This window comes from Mustelus asterias, chromosome 5 (genome assembly GCF_964213995.1).
Source record: "Mustelus asterias chromosome 5, sMusAst1.hap1.1, whole genome shotgun sequence".
Classification (NCBI taxonomy): Eukaryota; Metazoa; Chordata; class Chondrichthyes; order Carcharhiniformes; family Triakidae; genus Mustelus; species Mustelus asterias.
The window spans coordinates 79,954,786-79,974,292 of NC_135805.1; the positions used below are offsets into that span (position 1 = coordinate 79,954,786).

Sequence of the window (19,507 nt, forward strand, 5' to 3'; positions counted from 1 at the left end):
GATATATCAAGAGTGCTCAGGACAAGGGAACCCAGGTCGAGGAGATCGAGCGTTCATCCAGGCTTTTAAGGATGGACTCTCTAGCGCTCACCAGGTCATCCTAAAAATGGGAGTGATTATGTCCCAAGATTACGATGAATTGGTAGAATGGGCTAGTGGCATACCTGGAGGTGGATAGGAGAGATCTTAGTTTTTGTATTTCAGTGTGTTTGTGTGATCTGGTTGCTTGTCGAATGTAGGTGGTTGTTGTTGTATTAGATTGAAGCCTGTTTCTTCCTGTGGAGTGTTTGTTGCAGGCAATGGGTGCAGTGCTTTGCACTTTGGGTTAGCCTCAGGGAAGCTGGGGAAGTGTTCAAACTGTTAAAGATTAAAGTGATAAGATTTCTTGAATTTATTTCTGTTTTGAGTTTAATTTCAGTTTGGAAGAAAGAAGAATAAAAGCGACTGTCTTAATCAACGTTCTGTATTCTCTTTAAGTGTTTTACTCTCATCCCAGTTTAAAATGTTAAGTTTGAATGAAAGAGGAAATGCTGTGGAATGAATGTTGGAAGCTTCCATGTGTGTCTGTGTGTGATTAAACAAAGTGGTTGCGTGGATGTTTTGTTGTCGCATGCTTTAATGTTTTAATGTTAAGACAGGATTTGAACCTTGGAAGGAACCATGTGCTCTTTCCTTTGTCTTGAAGTAGAAATTATAAGAGTTAGTTGAGAAGTTAAGAGAAGAAAATAAGTAATTTTGTGGAAAGTAGAAAAGCAGGAACAAAAGAATGAGGTAAATATATTGTCTATGAGTCAGTATAAAGTATATCAAGTCAGTGAAATGCAGTATTAAGGTCCGCAGAAGATCGCGATTTACGAACGTCTGATAGTTTAGTATTCTGTAACCGGTTAAAACTATGTACTGCTGTTGGAATTTCATGTGCCATCTATTGTTCAAGGTTTGCCAAATATAAAAACACTGCAGAGCTTAAAATCTAGCCAGTTAAGAATCAAACCAAAACGTTTCTAATCAATTAACTAGTATGTATTGTACCTACTTTGATTTTGATTTGGCGCCTGTTATTTTCCTCGAGTGTGGGGGTTTTGACCTGGAACTCAGTTTAAAAATGGAAACGGCTTGAATTAAAAGGGTTTGGATATCCCGGTTACGATGTGTAAAGTGGTATGATACAACTGCCGCTTGATTATTTTTATTATACAGTATAGCACTGCCAGATAGACTCGAGAATAAAATCAAATCCTGAATAACTTGCACAAAATGTTGGTGCTAGGCATTTGAATGCACTTCTTTGTAGATAGGGTAGTGGCATTTTGTGAAGTACTGTAATGCGGCGCTTGCACGCAAACAAATGATCAAATTAGAGATAATGTAAGAGTACATCATATAAAGATGGGAGCTGTATGGCATGTGATTTTAATGGGGAAAGCGATGTCTTTTGATAGGATTACACACAAATGAATGGACGTCCAGCTGCAGCCAAAAAAGGCCAGTACAAAGTGTTATTTAATTCACATTAAGCTTTCTATGGAAGGGGGATATGTAATTAAATGTATAATGCACTAGCTAAAGCTATACAAACATCGGGAAAAATGTGGACAGAAGTATTGCCCACTATACTAATGAGACTAAGGGCTACCACAAACCGGACAACCGGACTAACCCCTTATGAACTAATGACAGGACGGGCGATGCAATTACCAGAAAGCATCATAACAGGTGGGACCGATGTAGGTCCACTAAAAGATAAAATCAGGAGATATGGTCTGGAACTAAGCACCCAACTAAAAGGGATGCACAAATTGGTAAAAGACAATCACGAAATGAAAGACGCAGAGAGAGAGCTTGAAATGCTCCCTGACGTCCCAACAGCGGGAAGTCGCGTCCTAGTGAAAACACTACCTGACAAACCAGGGTTTGCACCAAAATGGAATGGGCCATATGAAGTTATAATTAGTGGAAACACCTGTGCCTGTATAGACATAAGAGGGAAAGATACATGGAAACATTGAACACAGCTAAAATTACACAAGGGAACAAATGAGTAACTGAATTAATGAACTAACAGAACTGCTTTCCTCAACACAGGCAAAGACTGCAAGCAAGAACAACTGGCGTGTGCGGGTTAATAGATAATATAACTTTTGAAGATTATATAAATTATAGTGTTAGGTTTGATATTTGATCATTGCGAATATGTGTGTAATCGTGTATGTAACTGTACTATGTGTTGTCGCGACTGTAAATTTAACTGGATTGGAGGATAACTTGTTTTACAAAGCTCACATACATTTACACGGGATTCGAACTGTATGTTACCCGTTAGCACAATCGGTAGAAGCCCTATTTGTAGCCACCCCTGGGTGGACCCCTCATGACTTATATACAGTGATACATCAGATGCACCCTGTAAGGGACAAATTGGCAAATATAAAAGAGGTATACAGGGGAGATGTGTGGGACTTGTAAACCCCACAGATCCTGTGTGCAGGGGGTTCCAACATGTGGGAGGAAAAGCTTGTTCAGATACTGCAAGCTATCCGCTTTGTTTTACGGGGCAGGGATGGCAATGTGCCTATGCCTTGGTCCCTAAGAATGATTCCTGCATACAGACGCAGTGTGTACATCAACATTGTCGGGTTAATAAGGGACAGTTTACTTGCACTTGTGATGAACAGAAATGTCTGAATATAACCACGGGAAGACAGCTCATTTGTGGACAATGCAATGGAACTCATGTAAGCTCAGTCAAATGGACATACCCATTTGATACTTACCAGGTGGTGGGATCAAACGGGGAGTCAAATAAACCAAACAATTGGCAATATGAACAAACTCATAATCAAGACACTAAATGTTATCGGGCTAAGAAGGGATATGTGTTCCTCTTCAATGGTACTTACATGACAGAAACACCAAACCTCCCAAACCATTTTGCAGTAGGGACAATAGGACCACTGACTGTTCCATGCCCTCATAAGGGGCATATTCGGAGGAGAATAGTAACTCAGGTTATCAGCAAAGAATTCTGCGCTGATTGGGAAGCCCCGGGCACAATGGGATCCTCACTGGGATATGGGTCCCTTGGAGCCCTATCTCTGGGAAGGGCAGCAGGAGCGATTAGTGCAAAGAATAGAAATCATTTTGTTTGTGGACTAACAGTCCTAGGAAACAGCACTTCAAAAGCACTGGAGGCTGTTAACCAAGAAATGGCTGAACTGAGGTTATATGCACAGCAGACACGATACGCAGTAGACTATCAGTTAGCACAAGGGGGAGTGTGTACAATTATAGGCAATAAATGCATAACCCATGTCACAGACGAGTCTTATAACATTACACAGGTCATCAACAACATCAGAGACAACTTGATAGCTTCAGACAGGGACCCAACAAAGGAAGTAACTGGCTGAAAATGCTAGTTGGGGGGTCCTGGGAATTTTACTTATTACATGGATTGGTCATACTCATTTCAATTGTAATTGTCTGTTGTCGAATTGTTGGATGCCTAAAGGTCTGCTGCAAGGTTATGGTAGCAAGAATTGTGCCAGGAGCCAGTGTATCCATCGAGGAAGAACCCATGATGAAGATCCCCGAAGACATCAGAAGAAACGAAGAAAGAAAGAAGATTGACCTTTATATATGAATGTATAATTGTTGGTCAAGGGATTATTAAAGTCATAATCCGGACCAAAAGTGGAGACTGAAGTGGGGAAAAACATAAAGATGGATACCTAACACATAAAATGGCTGCCTGGCACATAAAAAGGTTACCTGGGAAAGAGACATTAAACAGGCACTGACTTTTAGCGCGGACAGCTACTTGAAATTAAAACATGCAGGACAGACAGTTATTTAAAGTTAAACATGCAAGAATCAGATACTACAGAAAACCAGTAAGAGCTTGAGGCACTTTTGAGATAAGGACAGATCTCGGACAATAAGGACTGATAAAGAGATTAGCCACAAATGGGAACGGGAATACATAAATGCAGGAAAACCAATTACTGTATGTGTAGTCCGAAACTAAGTCATTGATAAGTCACTTAAAGAGGAAATGTATCCATTCTATGAAACAATGCAATGTTAAAAGCCAATGTCTGTATATGTCTGGCTGTAACGATGTGTTAACTATCGATCCTACTCAACTGTAACGATGTGTTGAATGGCTAATGTCCGGACTATCCATTGTCTGAAAAGTATAAAAATGAACAACTCCTATTGTATCATTGAGAGAAGGTAGCTGCCTAAAGTACTGTGGAGTGCCAGTGCCTTTTCTCCACAAAGCTTCGTTAAATAAAACTGTATTGTTGAGCCTCCAGTCTGACTCCGGTGGTTTTCCCACAACAAGCTAATAGCATAAAAATTCAACCCTGTGCTCTGAGGTATGGGGACAGAGTCAATGGCAATGCTGTGATGGTAGAAGAAAATAATGGTAATGGTGTCAGTAATGGTAAAGATAAAGGTTGCTGCAGATAAACAGGGTTTCCACACACTCTTAGCAAAGGTTAGGTGATGCAACAGGAGTGGCTCCATGGCAATTCCAGGTTTACAGTTTGGAAAACATTGCTGGTAACATTAGCTAACATTTGCTCTGTAATTTCAGATTATATTCCCGTCTGCTATTTTAGTGGAAGCTTATTTAAAGTAAACGAGTTACCATTTTGATTCAAATAATATTGTACCAGAAGAATGCCAAATGAATATATTAAACACTTGACCAGAAATAGCGCTGACAGTAAAACCCAAATTATTGATGATCCGAAACAGTTACTTCAAAAATAATAAAGCTTTGCTTCCCATTAATTAAATAAATGGAAACCAGAGCCTAGTGAATTATGGCTTCCTGAAAGTGCTCAAACATCACTATAAGGACCCTTTTAGGGTAATTCTAGACAATGAGAACAGTAGTAATTGGATTACTTAGAGATGAAATTTGCCTTCTGATCCCAAGTGACATATAGTCTATTAAGCCGGTCCCCTCAGTCAAGCTCTTCAGATAATTACTACTTTATCATTACATTGGACTACAGCTATTAGAGTGACATCAAAGCACAAATACATATTATTACTGCACCCTTCCTTGCAAATGCATATTGAACTTGCACTTTTAAAACAATAGAACATCGTTCAAGCCCTCTTCTGCTGTCTGGATATATTAAACTAATTTCCCCCACGTTGGATCTGGATGATTCATGTGGAATATTAATGAATAATATAACTTTGTCATTATGAAACAATTATCTTTCTCATGTTATATTACTGCTTTCAGATTCACAAATTATGTGAATCCTTCAGGACTTCCAGTCCTTGAAACATCGATACACAAAGAAATGAGATACAAAAAAACAAATAAACTTTGATATCTTGCGATATAGATGAAGCAATCAGATTTTAAACTTTGGCTTGATGTTTTAAATCTATCTTAGGTGCAACATGTGATGAGAATTTTAAATGAGAGGTGTGGGAGATGGATGATGGTGAGGTGTTTGAAGTAGAAGAAGGTGGCAGAGGAGTACAAAATACAGCCAGATTGCCACGTAGAGAAAAGAGCTGCTTCAACATCTTGAGAGTTTTGGCACAGTCAGTGGTGAAAAGTATAGGGAAGCTTCTTTAAGTAGGAAGGGTTGACATGCATGAGACATGTTTCTGTCAATGGCGATACAATTATCCACAATGAGATCATGTGCCTTCTTTTTGAGCAATTGGACATAGAAACATATAAACATACAAAATAGGAGCATGAGGGGGCCATTCAGCCCTTTAGGTCTGCTCTGCCATTCATTTTGATATGGCTGCTCATCCAACTCAATAGCTTGATCCCCCCTGCCTTTCCCCCACATCCTTTGATCCTCAAGTGCTATAGAACATTATAGAGGGCCCACTGAAAGGAAAATAATTGGGAGGGGTGAGCAAAATTCATTAGTTGGCATTAGGTGTGCACCACCTAATGGTGCACACAAGAGAAATCTTGCTCTGAAAAAAAAGTTCAAATCAATGACCTATGACTGGTTGCACTTTATCTGAGCTTTATTCAGGAATTTTATTTCAGCTTGTATGGAATATTGTAGCTCCACGGCCAAGGTGAGTTTGTTCAGAGAATGCAGAGGGCTTGCAGCCATAGGTGTTTGGTTACACATGAAGAGTTTATTAAAGGGGTAACAATCTAACCCACTCCTCCTATTTACAATGAGGTTTCAGAACCCATAACTTCGCGGACAGTGCCTGCCTCCCATTTAACCTTAATTCTGAATTGATCTGCTATTCTTTGTGCAAAAAGATGATGCAGGAAATAGTAACAGCAGATTTCATACAGATGAAGAGGGCAAAAAAAAACACAGCTGCTACAAGGAGTGAGTACTGATCTGCATGACATGGAGCTAGTGGTCACTGAGCAACTGTACATTCATGGCATCAGATCCTTTCTGGTCATATTGGCCATTGTATTGCAGCAAGGGACCAACATGACCGTGAGTGCATCACACCCTGTATTCCTCAAATACCTTGCAAAGTTTTTTGGGTTACAAAACACCCAAAGGTAGTATAGTAATTCAGCAAAACACCAGTTTCCCATCACCAAGCACCTTTTATCGTGTACCAAGAAAGGAACAGCTCTTCTGCTCACAGCTAGATAGTTCAACACCCGGAACCAACGACCTGCTTTGGGTGAAGCAACAGGTTTAAAAACCCCTGCTAACCACTTCCTCTTGGCTAAGCTTCCGTCTATTCAATAAGGGAGCTCATATTCATACACAGAGAGATCTATCGCTGATGCCCCATGGTCTTTGTGGCCATCATAACATCCTTCGCCCCTTCGGACTGAGTCTCTCCCAGCACCCCCATTACAAGAAAGTCCTATGCATCGTTTCACGATCGGTCGGAGGTCCTTTGAAGGCTGGGCTGGATCAGGCAACGTAAACCAGACAGGGGACATTCATTTCCAGAGGGAGCATCAAAGGGTTACCATAGCAGATTCCTCCTCAGGCTCTGTTTCAGCCTGGAGGCCCACTACTTCAGCCTCCATCTCCAAGTCCGCACCTTTACTATCTGGAGGGGCTAAAGCTGAATTAACTTCAAGCTGAGGACTGGCACTGACAGTGGCCATCTCCATGGCCAGTAGTGGAGCCTACTCTAGCATAGACTCCCTGGCTCTCAGATGGTCCAAGTGCTCCCTCAAGGTTTTACCCTGGACTTTGACCTTATACAATACCGGTCCTGTTTTCTCCATAATGATCCTCGGGACCCAGCTGGGACCTTCCCTGAAGTTTCTCACGTGAAACAGATCACCCATTGAGAAAATTCTTTCTGTCCTTGCAGAATCGTAATTTTTCTTGTTGAGACTCTATCCTCCCTGCGAAGTGTGGGAGTAGCAGGCTTAATCTGGTAAGAAGCTCATTAACAGCTCCGCTGGGGTAACACCTGTTGTTGTGTGCAGTGTGGTCCTGTAATCGAAGAAAAATTGTGCTTCCTCACACTTTTTAAAGGTTCTGCCAGTCCATTTGATGATGGGGTTATAAGGTGCAATTTGGACATGTCGGATGCCATTGGAGAGCACGAAGTACTGGAAATCACTGCTAGTAAAGGCCAGGCCATTATCAGAAACCAGGACTTCCGGCATTCTATGTATATTGAAGTTTTGTCATGATCTCTCATCATAGCCTAGGAAGTCGTAGAGCTGATGTGTGAACCTCCAACCACTTGGAGTGTGCGTCCAGCACAATTAAAAGCATGAACCCATAAAAGGGCCCACGAGGTTCACATGCACCCACACACCTGAGGCCTGCCTGGCCACTCCCATTGGTGTAGGGAGGCTGAGGGTGGGAATGTTTGATTTTTCTGGCACAGGTCACATTGCACCAAGTCTGTGATTACAGATTACAGACTGGGCCACCAGATGTAACTCCTAGCCAGCATCCTCATTTTTGATATTCCCGGGTGGCCATTATGTAGTTCCGTTAATATTGGACGTTATCCTGGGGACGGAACAAATGCGCAGGACCCCCAAAGAATGATCCTGTCCTCAACATTAAGTTCATCTTTCTTATTGAGTTAGGGTTTCATTTTTTCGGACGATCGTTCATGGAATCCCACATGCAGAGTCATGTGCCTAACTTTAGATAGGGTAAGGTCACTTTGGGTCCAGGTTTTAATCTGCCTTGTTGACACTGGCAAAGTTTCCCATAAATCAGGGTCATCACGACCTCTTCCAATGCTGGTACGGAGCTAGGATTGTGGGCAACAGGAGGTGACTCAGTACATCAACATTAGCTCTCTGGATTCTAGGACAGTGTTCAAAAGATATCCATAGGCCACCAATAACAAGGTTCACTATTGGATCCAAGTGGAGGCGATATGGGGATTGCGTTGTCCTCTTCAAAAAGGCCCAATATGGTTTGTAGTCAGTAACTATAAAAAAGCATCTACCATAGACGCATTGATGGAACTTTTCAAACCAAATACAACCATCAACCCTCCTTTCTCAATCTGAGAATACCTTCGCTCCGTGTCCAAGAGTCCTGGGGGGATACGTGATGGGCTTTTCTGTCCTGTCTTTCCAACAATGTGACAGCACCACCTTAACCCCATATGGGGAAGCATCACAAGTTAATTTAAGTTCTTTCCTCGGGTCAAATGGACTAATAGGTTAGTTGACAGGAGCTAATATTTAACTTCCAGGACCATGTCTGGTACTTTCACTGTCGGACATGCAAGGAGGCCAGCATGGAAGCCAAGCTCAGGATCAATTTTCCATAATAGTTTACTAGTCCCAAGAAGGATTTCATCTCCGTGGTGTTCAAGGGATTGGTGCTTCCTTGAGGCCTTTAACTTATCCTCTGCAGGAAGTAAGCCCTTGCCATCTACGCGGTAGCCTAAATAGGTTACTTAAGTCACTTCAAAAATGCATTTCTACCTCTTCAAGCAAACTCCAGCTCTGGAAAATCTCTGCAAGACTTCTTCTATGTTGGCCAGGTGTTACTCTTCTGAAGCCTCCATGACAAAGACATCATGTAAATATACTGCAACCATGATGGCCCCTGGAGGATGTTTTCCATAACTCTTTGGAAAATGACATACTGATGAGACCCCAAAATGAAAGCAGGTATACTCAAATGTGTGTTGATCATCACATATTTCCAGGAGGGCTTATCCAAGCTGAATATAGGCATGGCTCATGCCCAACTTGGAGAACATCTTGCTGTCTGTTAACTTAGCGTACAAATCTTTGATTCAGGGCATGGGGTACCTATCAAGTTTGGAGATCCAACCGACAGTTTATAGTCCCCAGAAAGACAAACTGATTTGTTGGCCTTAATAACAAGGACCACAGGGGCAGCTTATTCTGCAAATTGCACGGGTCTTATTATATCTAGACTTTCAAGGCATCCTAGTTCAGTTTCCACCTTCTGCAGCATGGAGTACGGGACTGATCCTTCCTCTTAAAAATCTGTAGTGTCGGGGCCAATGTAGTTCTTGGCCTTGGCTCATCTTATTTTTTGCACACCCTCTTGGAAAACTCCAGGGGGTATCAACTAATAACTTTGTACAGTACCCTCATGCCTAGCCTAAAGATCTCCAATCAGTTCAGCCAGATCTGCTGGAACTAATCTCTCCCATAAGGCTTTGTCCTCAGCCTTGTACAACAAGGGGTGGGAGGTGAGCTGATTGCTTCCTGTAAGTTACTGGGGCCATTGTGGTGTCTTTTATCTGTAAAGTTTCCTCCGTGTAGGTGGCTAGCCTGGCCTTCATATCTTCCAACCTCAGGAGTTGGATGCTAGATTGGAGATGCATATACATTTGTTCTCTGATAACAGAGATTGCATTTCCTGTGTCCACCTCCATCTTCAAGGGATGGCCATTCACTAATAATTCTACTAATATTGGAGCAACTTTTGTTCTAATGATATGATTCAATTGTAATGTCCCTGTTTTTAGAAGAGAGAATGGCTGCATGGTACCAGTCGGTCCTGGCTTCGGATTTTTCCCTCGGCAGCACGCTTTTTGCCTGTTACTGAAACTTCATCTTGGCTGTTTCCTTTGAAACTGCTTACAATAATTCATCATCTGGCAATTGTACCTTTCTAGAGTATGTTCGCTTTTACTCTTAGGGTCATCACTTTCCTTGACTGACAGGTGGTGACATTATGATTCCTGTATCGACACTTTAACACCTGGCTTACTCAAGCACTCTCCATTGAGGAATGATTACATGAAGTCCCTCCCCCTATTTGGAAGACATTGCTGCCTGATGCTCCCAGTAGTTCCTGAATCCTTTTTTCAGTGTTCTCAAGTGATAATGCTATTTCACAATGGCTTTCTTTAAATCCAAATCCCGAAAAGAGGAATAATGCTTTTCCTTACCGGAGAAGATACTTGACGTAGGGAGGTTGGCCGAAGGAGAGGAGATGGAGAAAAAAAATTCTCGTTGCCAGTATAGTAATTCAGTCAAACACTGGTTTCCTGTCACCAGCGCCCTTTATTGTGTATCAAGAAAGAGACTGCTCCCACGTCTCACAGCTAGCTAGTTCAACACCACGGGACCTAGAAAACAGGTCCGGATTGAGCATCAGGTTTAAAAGTCCCCACTGAACCTTTCCTATTGGGCAAGCCTCCACCCAGTTAATAAGAGAGCTCATACTCCACAAAGCTAATGGGGAGATCTATCAATGATCCTTTGTGGCCTTCGTGGCCATCATAACAAATAGAAATTAGGCAATGCCTGAAACTGGATGCAATTCTGCACATTAGAAAGGAAAGCTTGAAGAACCAAACTGGTAAATTGGGTTCTGAAATTGAGGCACTAGGAATTGGAATTACGGCCTTGTCATTATAATTCCAGCAAAGTATGAACATCAATTGAGTGCTTTGTCATAATTTGTCAAGCAGGGATTCACCAATTTCTGTTTATGCCGAGGTTCGCAGGTAAAGTGAGGGGATGAGGTGTTGGTGAAGGAAATGGTTTGGCAGCAGCCCTTAGTTTTATCACAGTATCAGGCAAAGCGCTCATGTTCCTACCAAACACTGAATGTCTTAAAGTTTCACAGCCCTTTTTTTGTGAGCAGTTTCTCCTGGACTGTTGGCTCAACCATTCAAGACCCAGAAATTTGTGGGATATGCAGCTAACGATTCAACAAGTCTGACCAAGTGGAGTTTCAGAATTTGAAATGAGATCTGTGCTGCTGCCAGACTCACCAAAAAGAATGGCTGCATGAGTGATCAGCAGTGGCCTGATCACTCATGCAGATCCGGTGCAGCCCTCTGCCCTGCTAAGTTGGTCTACGTTGATCTGTTTTATGCCTTAAAACAGATGGAACAATGCTGGAACTATATCCACCATCTGGGCCTGTGATAAATTCTGAGATCCTTCTTCAGTGAAGTTTGGGGGCGACACAGTGTCATAATAGCTAGCACTGCTGCCTCACAGTTCCAGGGACCCGTGTGTGTGGAGTGTGAACCTTCTCCCCATGTCTACGTGGGTTTCCTCCGGCTGCTACAGTTTCCTCCCATAGTGCAAACATGTTCAGGTAAGGTGGATTAACCATGCTAAATTGCCCCTGAGCATCCCAAAATGTGTAGGTTAGATCGATTAGCCATGTTTAATGTGTGGGGTTACAGAAATAGGGTGGGGGAGAGGGCCTGCATAAGATGCTCTGCCAGAGAGTTGGTGCAGACTTGATGGGCCGAATGGCCTCTTCTGCACTGTAGTAATTCTATGATTGTATGATATGAAGGGAGTCTCCTTAGTTTTAATGAATGGAGACAACTTTTCAGGACCGTATCCACAACCACCTGTGTGGGGCTCTGCAAAGGCACAGAACTAATACTGACAACGCTGCCTGCACCTCCTCACATTTGCCACTTTTAGAGTGGATGTTATTATTGGTCAAAAGCACCTTTGGATGAGGGTAATGAGTGAAAGCCTCATCCCATTCAGTCTGGACCCTCGGTCTTCCAGTGGTAAAAACAAATTGGGGAAAAGATCAGCCATACAGAGGCAATTTTACATGTTCAAATTCCCTACTTACAGCGCTTTTATTTGGGGCTATATCCCATGATACCAGTGTGGAACTCCAGAAGGACTCCACTTACGCTGATGGCTGCTACTGTACACCTGGTAATTGACTGCTGAGCCTGTAAGAGCTAGGAATGAAGGAAATCTCGACGTAAGGAATCTATGGTCCTGGTCCTGGCCCGACTTCCTCACGCCAATAACTTTGTTTAGCACATGCACATTAATCACACTGAAGTTATGAATCCTTCAGTGCAAACTTTATCACGCAATAGTTCTTTGGAGTGTTCTGGTCATCGATTTACATCAAGAAATTGAAAAAAGTGAATAAGCCTAATAGGTCTAAGATACATCAAAATAATCACCTCCTCTGGAAGTTCTGTTGATGCCATAAATCCCAAGGAGAAATGCCATCATAGCACCCAAAGTGAAGTACACAGTGTTACATGAGCAATTAACTGTAGGAAAGTGGCACATTTACTTTAGCCTAATGGAGAGAACACTTTAATAATATTGATTGCTTCATTCCTTACTATGCATCCTGTATGCCTTTTATGAAGACCAACTGGTAGCAAATGGAGGAGATGATAGAACGTAGGGCAAGAGTTTGCTGAAGATGCGAAAAGATTTAGTTTTAACTTTCTGAAGCCATCATCAAATTTAAACTGCTCGAAACGATTTTGGATTATATGCAGTACACCAATAAAATGTTTGTCCTGCCATGTTTGGGATGTTGTCTATGCAAAGTTTAGATGACTGTGAAGAATTGCCAAAATACTAATACTAAGTGAATGCAATGACCTGTGTTCATCATTCAATATGATACTAAAGCAGATATTAGCAGAGCCACTATTCATGTGCAGCAACTATTTATCACCATTAAAATTATGTATTTTCATTTATATACAAGGTGAGGTGGTGATGGATTAAAACCAATTATGCCAATGTTATAGTTACAGTAAGCACAGTTCTCAAAACTACTATTAAAATTACCATTGAATAATGTTTAGTTGGCTTAAAAAGAGCCAATATCTAAGTGCAGTTGCTTATGACAGTAGACATCTGGTGAGAATTTCAGTTTCTGTGAGAGGGAGTTCCACCTGGTGCAGGATGCAACTATTGCTATGTAGCACGGGAGCAGAAGGCAGGCAGATTTCGGTATGGCTTACATTCACTGCACCACAACTGCATAAAGCAGATGGCAGCAGTAAAGCACATCAAAGAGTCTGATTTAGTCAGCAGGATCAAGATTACTAGATTGACAATTTAAACAAATTAAAAGGTTAAAAATTCAAACATTTTTTCAAAGTTAAAAACTTAAATATTTTTCAAAAGTGCAATAAATTTGATCAGATAAATAATTTAAAAAATATTTAGAATGTCTGATAAATCATGCTAAAACATTTAACATTTTACTTCTTTAACACTGTTCATCAGAGTTAGAACATAGAACATAGAACAGTACAGCACAGAACAGGCCCTTCGGCCCACGATGTTGTGCCGAGCTTTGTCTGAAACCCAGATCAAGCTATTTCCTCCCTATCATCCTGAAGTACTCCATGTGCCTATCCAATAGCTTCTTAAATGTTCCTAAAGTTTCTGACTCCACTATCCCTGCAGGCAGTCCATTCCACACCCCAACCACTCTCTGAGTAAAAAACCTACCTCGGACATCCTTCCTATATCTCCCACCATGAACCCTATAGTTATGCCCCCTAGTTACCGCTCCATTCACTCGAGGAAATAGTCTTCGAACGTTCACTCTATCTATCCCCCTCATCATCTTATAAACCTCTATCAAGTCTCCTCTCAACCTCCTCCGCTCCAAAGAGAAAAGCCCAAGTTCCCTCAACCTTTCCTCATAAGACCTACCCTCCAAACCAGGCCGCATCCTAGTAAATCTCCTTTGCACTCTTTCCAGTGTCTCCACATCCTTCTTGTAGTGAGGTGACCAGAACTGCACACAATATTCCAAATGTGGTCTCACCAAGGTCCTGTACAGTTGCAGCATAACCCCACGGCTCTTAAACTCAAACCCCCTGTTAATGAACGCCAACACACTATAGGCCTTCTTCACGGCTCTATCCACTTGAGTGGCAACCTTCAGAGATCTATGGATATGAACCCCAAGATCTCTCTGTTCCTCCACATTCTTCAGAACCCTACCTTTGACCCTGTAATCCACATTTAAATTAGTCCTACCAAAATGAATCACCTCGCATTTGTCAGGGTTAAACTCCATTTGCCATTTTTCAGCCCAGCTCTGCATCCTATCTATATCTCTTTGCAGCCTACAACAGCCCTCCACCTCATCCACTACTCCACCAATCTTGGTGTCATCAGCAAATTTACTGATCCACCCTTCAGCCCCCTCTTCCAAGTCATTTATAAAAATTACAAATAGCAGAGGACCAAGCACTGATCCCTGTGGCACTCCGCTGGTAACCGGTTTCCAGTCCGAAAATTTTCCATCCACCACCACCCTCTGTCTTCTGTTAGATAGCCAGTTACCTATCCAATCAGCCAAACTTCCCTCCATCCCACACATCCTTACTTTCTTCATAAGCCGACCGTGGGGGACTTTATCAAACGCCTTACTAAAATCCATGTATATGACATCAACTGCACTACCTTCATCTACACACTTAGTTACCGCCTCAAAAAATTCTATCAAATTTGTGAGGCAAGACTTGCCCTTCACAAATCCGTGCTGGCTATCCCGGATTAAGCTGCATTTTTCTAAATGGTCGTAAATCCTATCCCTAAGGACCTTTTCCATCAACTTACCGACCACTGAAGTAAGACTAACCAGCCTATAATTACCAGGGTCATTTCTATTCCCTTTCTTAAACAGAGGAACCACATTCGAATTTTTTAAAAGGTTAAAAAATTCAGTCTATTTTAATTTCTAGAATGGTGTAGTCCTCCACTTTAAGTATTTGGGAGGAGGCCCCTTTAACCTTGGTACAGGTTTAATATTTTAAAATGTAATTGATTTGCAATTAGCAGGCAATTAGCCCAAATTCGCATGGGTTCCATGCAAATTTGTTCTGATTAAAATAATAAACATTCGGAATACAGCATTGTTGGACCCACTCCAACTTTTAGATTTGTACGCTACAGGTCTGCATATCTCAGGAGCTGGGGAACTTCTCTGACAGCCAGTGGCAGTGAACACCATTACTGGCATGTCAAAATCTGGTCCAGTGTTCTTTCAGTAGACTTTCCAAAAGTCTAATCTTGTCACAGTGCCGTTATTTATATAACACTGACTTCCAAAGATTAGCGAATTATCACGACTTGACAGTGCATCTATCAAATCAACTGCGCATTTCAATTTCTTCAAATTTTGTACAGTACTGGCATCATAAATGTGTCCCATGAATTGTAACCATGGCCTGAAGTTTTTTTTAAAAAGTACTTACTATCCTTGGGCGTATTGTGATCTCAAACAATTATAAAATGCACTATTCCCAACCCCAATCCTACAATAAACCTTTACCATGATGCCAAAAGGCTGGTAATGGTAATACGAGTAACAATTTGCCATAGATTGAATACAATGAAATCCTACATTTGCTTTCCAGGAATTACTGTTGTATTTTTTCTAGTTATCATGTAGTCATTTCATTACTTTTTCAAACCTCAAATCCAACTAGTAAACCTTTGAATACTTCCACGTAATTCAATGCTAATAATGGAATCACTTCATTTCAAGAGGATGAATGCTAGAAGCCCACTGCAAGGCCACAAAAATTAGTGAATAATGACAACTGATTCTGAATTAAGGCTCTAAGAGGCAAGCAGACACTCAAAACTCTTGGATGATTCCAGACCAACATTCAAAACCCTTTGCAGAATAATGTCACACATTGAGAGATCATTGTTGATAGCTGGCATGAATAATTCTAAATGAATACTTCCCACGTGTTCTAAATTGATTTGAAAATGTGTCCACTCTGTCAAGAAGATGAAGAAAGACATTAAGTGGGATGTTGTGATACCCATATATCAGGAGTTTGTGATGTGGAAACCCATCCTCCAGCAATACTGCTGGCTACAATTCACTGGGCCATGCAAATACTGTGCACCATTCTTTCTTCCAAGGCACTGCTTGTGAAAATGGACTGTGTGTGGGGTCCTATTGTCCTGTAGAATTCAATAAATTGAATGAAACTGTAAGAATGACCTTCCAACTTTTCATAGGTTATTGGTGATTTTGTTTCTATTCACTAAATTAAATTGCTTAGCTGAGCTAGCAAGGTTGTAGCGAATCCTATTGAATACAATGTTCTGCAATAAAACATGGTAAACCCGATTTTGTATGCATTACTTTATAAGTGCCCATGGGGAATTTGTAAAGTTACAAGGTAAGGGCAAACAATTTTGGAAATAATTTGATTCTCTAATATATCTGTGCAGTTGTTTTGGTGATGAAAAGATCCTGAAGGCTGAGCATTAACCTCCTGTCTACATCTCTGTGAACCACACCACACAGCAGGGAGCTCCCTAGTGCAGGGGCCTGAGAAGTGAGAATAACAGCCAGAATTTTCTCATCTCCTAGGTTGTCCCGTGGCTTGCACTGAAAATAGGCTGCGTGCCGGCATGGGTGAGCAGCAGGGTCCTGGATTGCATTTTATCAGTTGCGCCTACTAAGAGAGCGCTGCCAGGATTGCTGTCCAATGGAGGATGGAGGCCAGCCTCTCAGAGCTGCTGGCTCAATGAGAGGGGCTGGCAGGTTGGCAGCCCACACATTGTCACCGATGGAAGTGGTCACTGCTGAGAAGCATCCACGTTGAAGCACCCTCAAAGGCCAGGTAAGTTTTTTTTTCATTTAATGTGCTGGGACCAGGCAGGCAAGCCCGGTGATCAGTGGGCCAATCACTGCAGGTGCTTCAGTGTGGCATCAGAGGGGAACAGCAGGGCAAAGGCCCTCCTGTGGCAATGGGGCAGACATGTAGGAACTCACAGGAAGGATGCCTTAGTTTACGTGGTCATGTTTCCATGCACCAGGGATCCATCCCGACACCAGTAAAATGGCAGTGGAAGTGGAAAATTGCCCTGAATTCTCCAATGAATGGGTTTGATCAGCTGCCTGCCTCCAGTTGGTGGAAGCTGTGCCTCTTCCCTTTCCAGCACTCAGAATATCCTGTGGCAAAGGGAAAACTAGAGGGTCTCTCCCAATGCTTTCTGCCACCAGCATCTGAGGCCTCCCACTTCCCAACCTGCTGTCAGAGGGCTGGTAAAATCCAACGCAAGTGGTCTTATAAATACACCACTTGGCAAATGGCATGAATTTGGTAAATGTCTTACTTTTGTTGATAAGGTTACTGTTTAAAAATAAGGGGTCACCTATTTTACTTATGGACATAAAAATTAGGAGCAGGGATGGGCCATTCAGCCCTTCAAGCCTGCTTTGCCATTCAATAAGATCATGGCTGATCTGATTGTAACCGCAACCCAAATTCCTTCCTACCCCCAACAATCTTCCACCCTCTTTTTAATCAGGAATCTATCGAGCTGTACCTTAAATACAATCAAGTACTCTGCCTTAACCATCTTTTGAGCAAGAGAAGTCCAAAGACTTTGGAACTCCCTTCCTCAAAAGGTGATTGAAGCAGATGCCGGAATTCTACTGCCCCGCCCACCACGGAATCGGAGCGGGCGAAGGACGGACACCGGAAATGTCCATTGACTGCGGGCGGGAATTTCTGGTCTCGCACGAGCAAGGCTGTAAAATCCCACCCTTTGTCTTTGAGTATTTTTAAGGCAGAAGTAAATAGATTCTTGCTAAGCAAGGGGGTGAAAGGTTATCGGGGTAGGCAGGAATGTGAAGTTGAGATAAAATTACATCAGCCATGATCTTATTGTATGGTAGAGCAGGCTCGGAGGGTCAAGTGGTCTACTCATGCTCCCAATTCGTACGTGTAAGGTAAGAAATCAAGTTACCACTGGTAACAAAATGTGCTGAATGTATTTGTTTAGTGAAAGCTGAATTAATTTAAGAGCACTTTGTTGCCACAAGGAAGAAAATCGGTTTCCATGAATTTTGAGTTCCCATGGAACCCAGTTATAGATTATCTCTGACGTTATTCCAATGGAAGTGGAATCTTTCTTCATGCTTAATGTTACTGCACTTCTCCTATAGGTGGGAAAGATTACATATGTCCTGGGTGGTAGCGCATGACAGCTGATAGTAAATCAGTAGTCCATGGAAAATCGTACAAGTGTACCACAGATTGTTGATTTACTATTACCCAAGACAAATTTCAGCCCAGGTTCTCTGTGATACTTAAAGTGGAATTCTTTTAAATTGATACCCGCATACGTTTTGTACTGTCTCCTTAATCAAGTCTCTTCTCAATGCAGAAGTCAGTTCTGAAATAGTTGTGACTTTTACTCCAAAATCCAATTACTCCTCTGCCAGTGGTCACATTTTATAATTACACAGGAAGAAAAAAAAGCAGCAGTGAGACAATTGGTCTCAGTAGAAATAGTCAGAAACATTCCAGTACATTTAACGCAGCTTTGTTAATTTTGCATCATATCAATTATAAAGGAGATATAAGCTTCACAAATGTATCCTTGAAAATGTACACTCTAAAACTATGGTTTATTAAAGAGAGGTTTTGGAGCAATAGTTACCCATGGCAAAGAAAGGGATTCCCAGTAGAGTGGAGTTGTATTTGCCATCAGTGCTGATGAATATCCCTGCTGCAGTGACAGTGGAAAGGCAGATTGTGATAACTCCTAGCAGTCCTAGAAAGGGTTTGCTGCGGAGGCAGTCCCTCATTGCGCTGGTGAGTGTGGCAGCAATCAGAACCAATACTAGGCTCACCACCACCTCAGTCCTGGCCACAGTATTGGTCTTATAGAAGTCCTTCCACAGACCAGAAGATGTCAGGGGGTGCAGCTGCAGACCACTGTGCTCCTGTTGAAATTTAAGCATGAGCTTGCAGAATTCAGCTTCCCATTTCTCTGCAACATCTTGTAAGGCAGACCCGTAGCTTTGCAGGTAGTAGGTGATCTGTACTGCACTGGCTGATTTAACCTGGTGTTCTCTACTGTTGGGGATGAAGATCACTCCTCCAAGCTGATGTCCGATAAAAGTCACCCTACCGTCCTTTAATGATAAAATGATTATGTTCATATTAACTGACAGTTCACAAAAAAGTTGGTACAATTTTTTCATTAAATATATTCGAGCTAAGTCATGCAGTATTATATCACTAAAGAAAACCTGATAAGCATTTAATGTTGTCATGCTGAAAATAATCAAAATAATTCCTATTGTTTGGAAAGATGATAAATTCTGACTACGCAGCCCAGTGAACCTAGAATTTCTGCACTGTTTTTAGTATGAATTTGTATAATTTGGGTGAGCGAGGAATTTAGGGAGGAATCCACTTCCTGCGGTATTCTTCCCTTTCAGGTCCCATTGATAAATTTTGATGAGATAAGGAAAGAAGATATCTTCTGACCCTACTGCTATTATGATCTTAC

General features: G+C 41.9%; 1 protein-coding gene across 1 annotated transcript in view; it reads right to left on the minus strand.

The window, feature by feature from the left end:
* Positions 1-19,507, minus strand: part of ptchd4 (patched domain containing 4) — an 89,523-nt gene that overhangs the window by 43,397 nt on the left and 26,619 nt on the right. Inside the window, exon 2 of the mRNA XM_078213731.1 lies at positions 18,650-19,127. Within this exon, the coding sequence (XP_078069857.1) occupies positions 18,650-19,127 (478 nt within the window). The remainder of the gene's footprint in view (positions 1-18,649; positions 19,128-19,507) is intronic.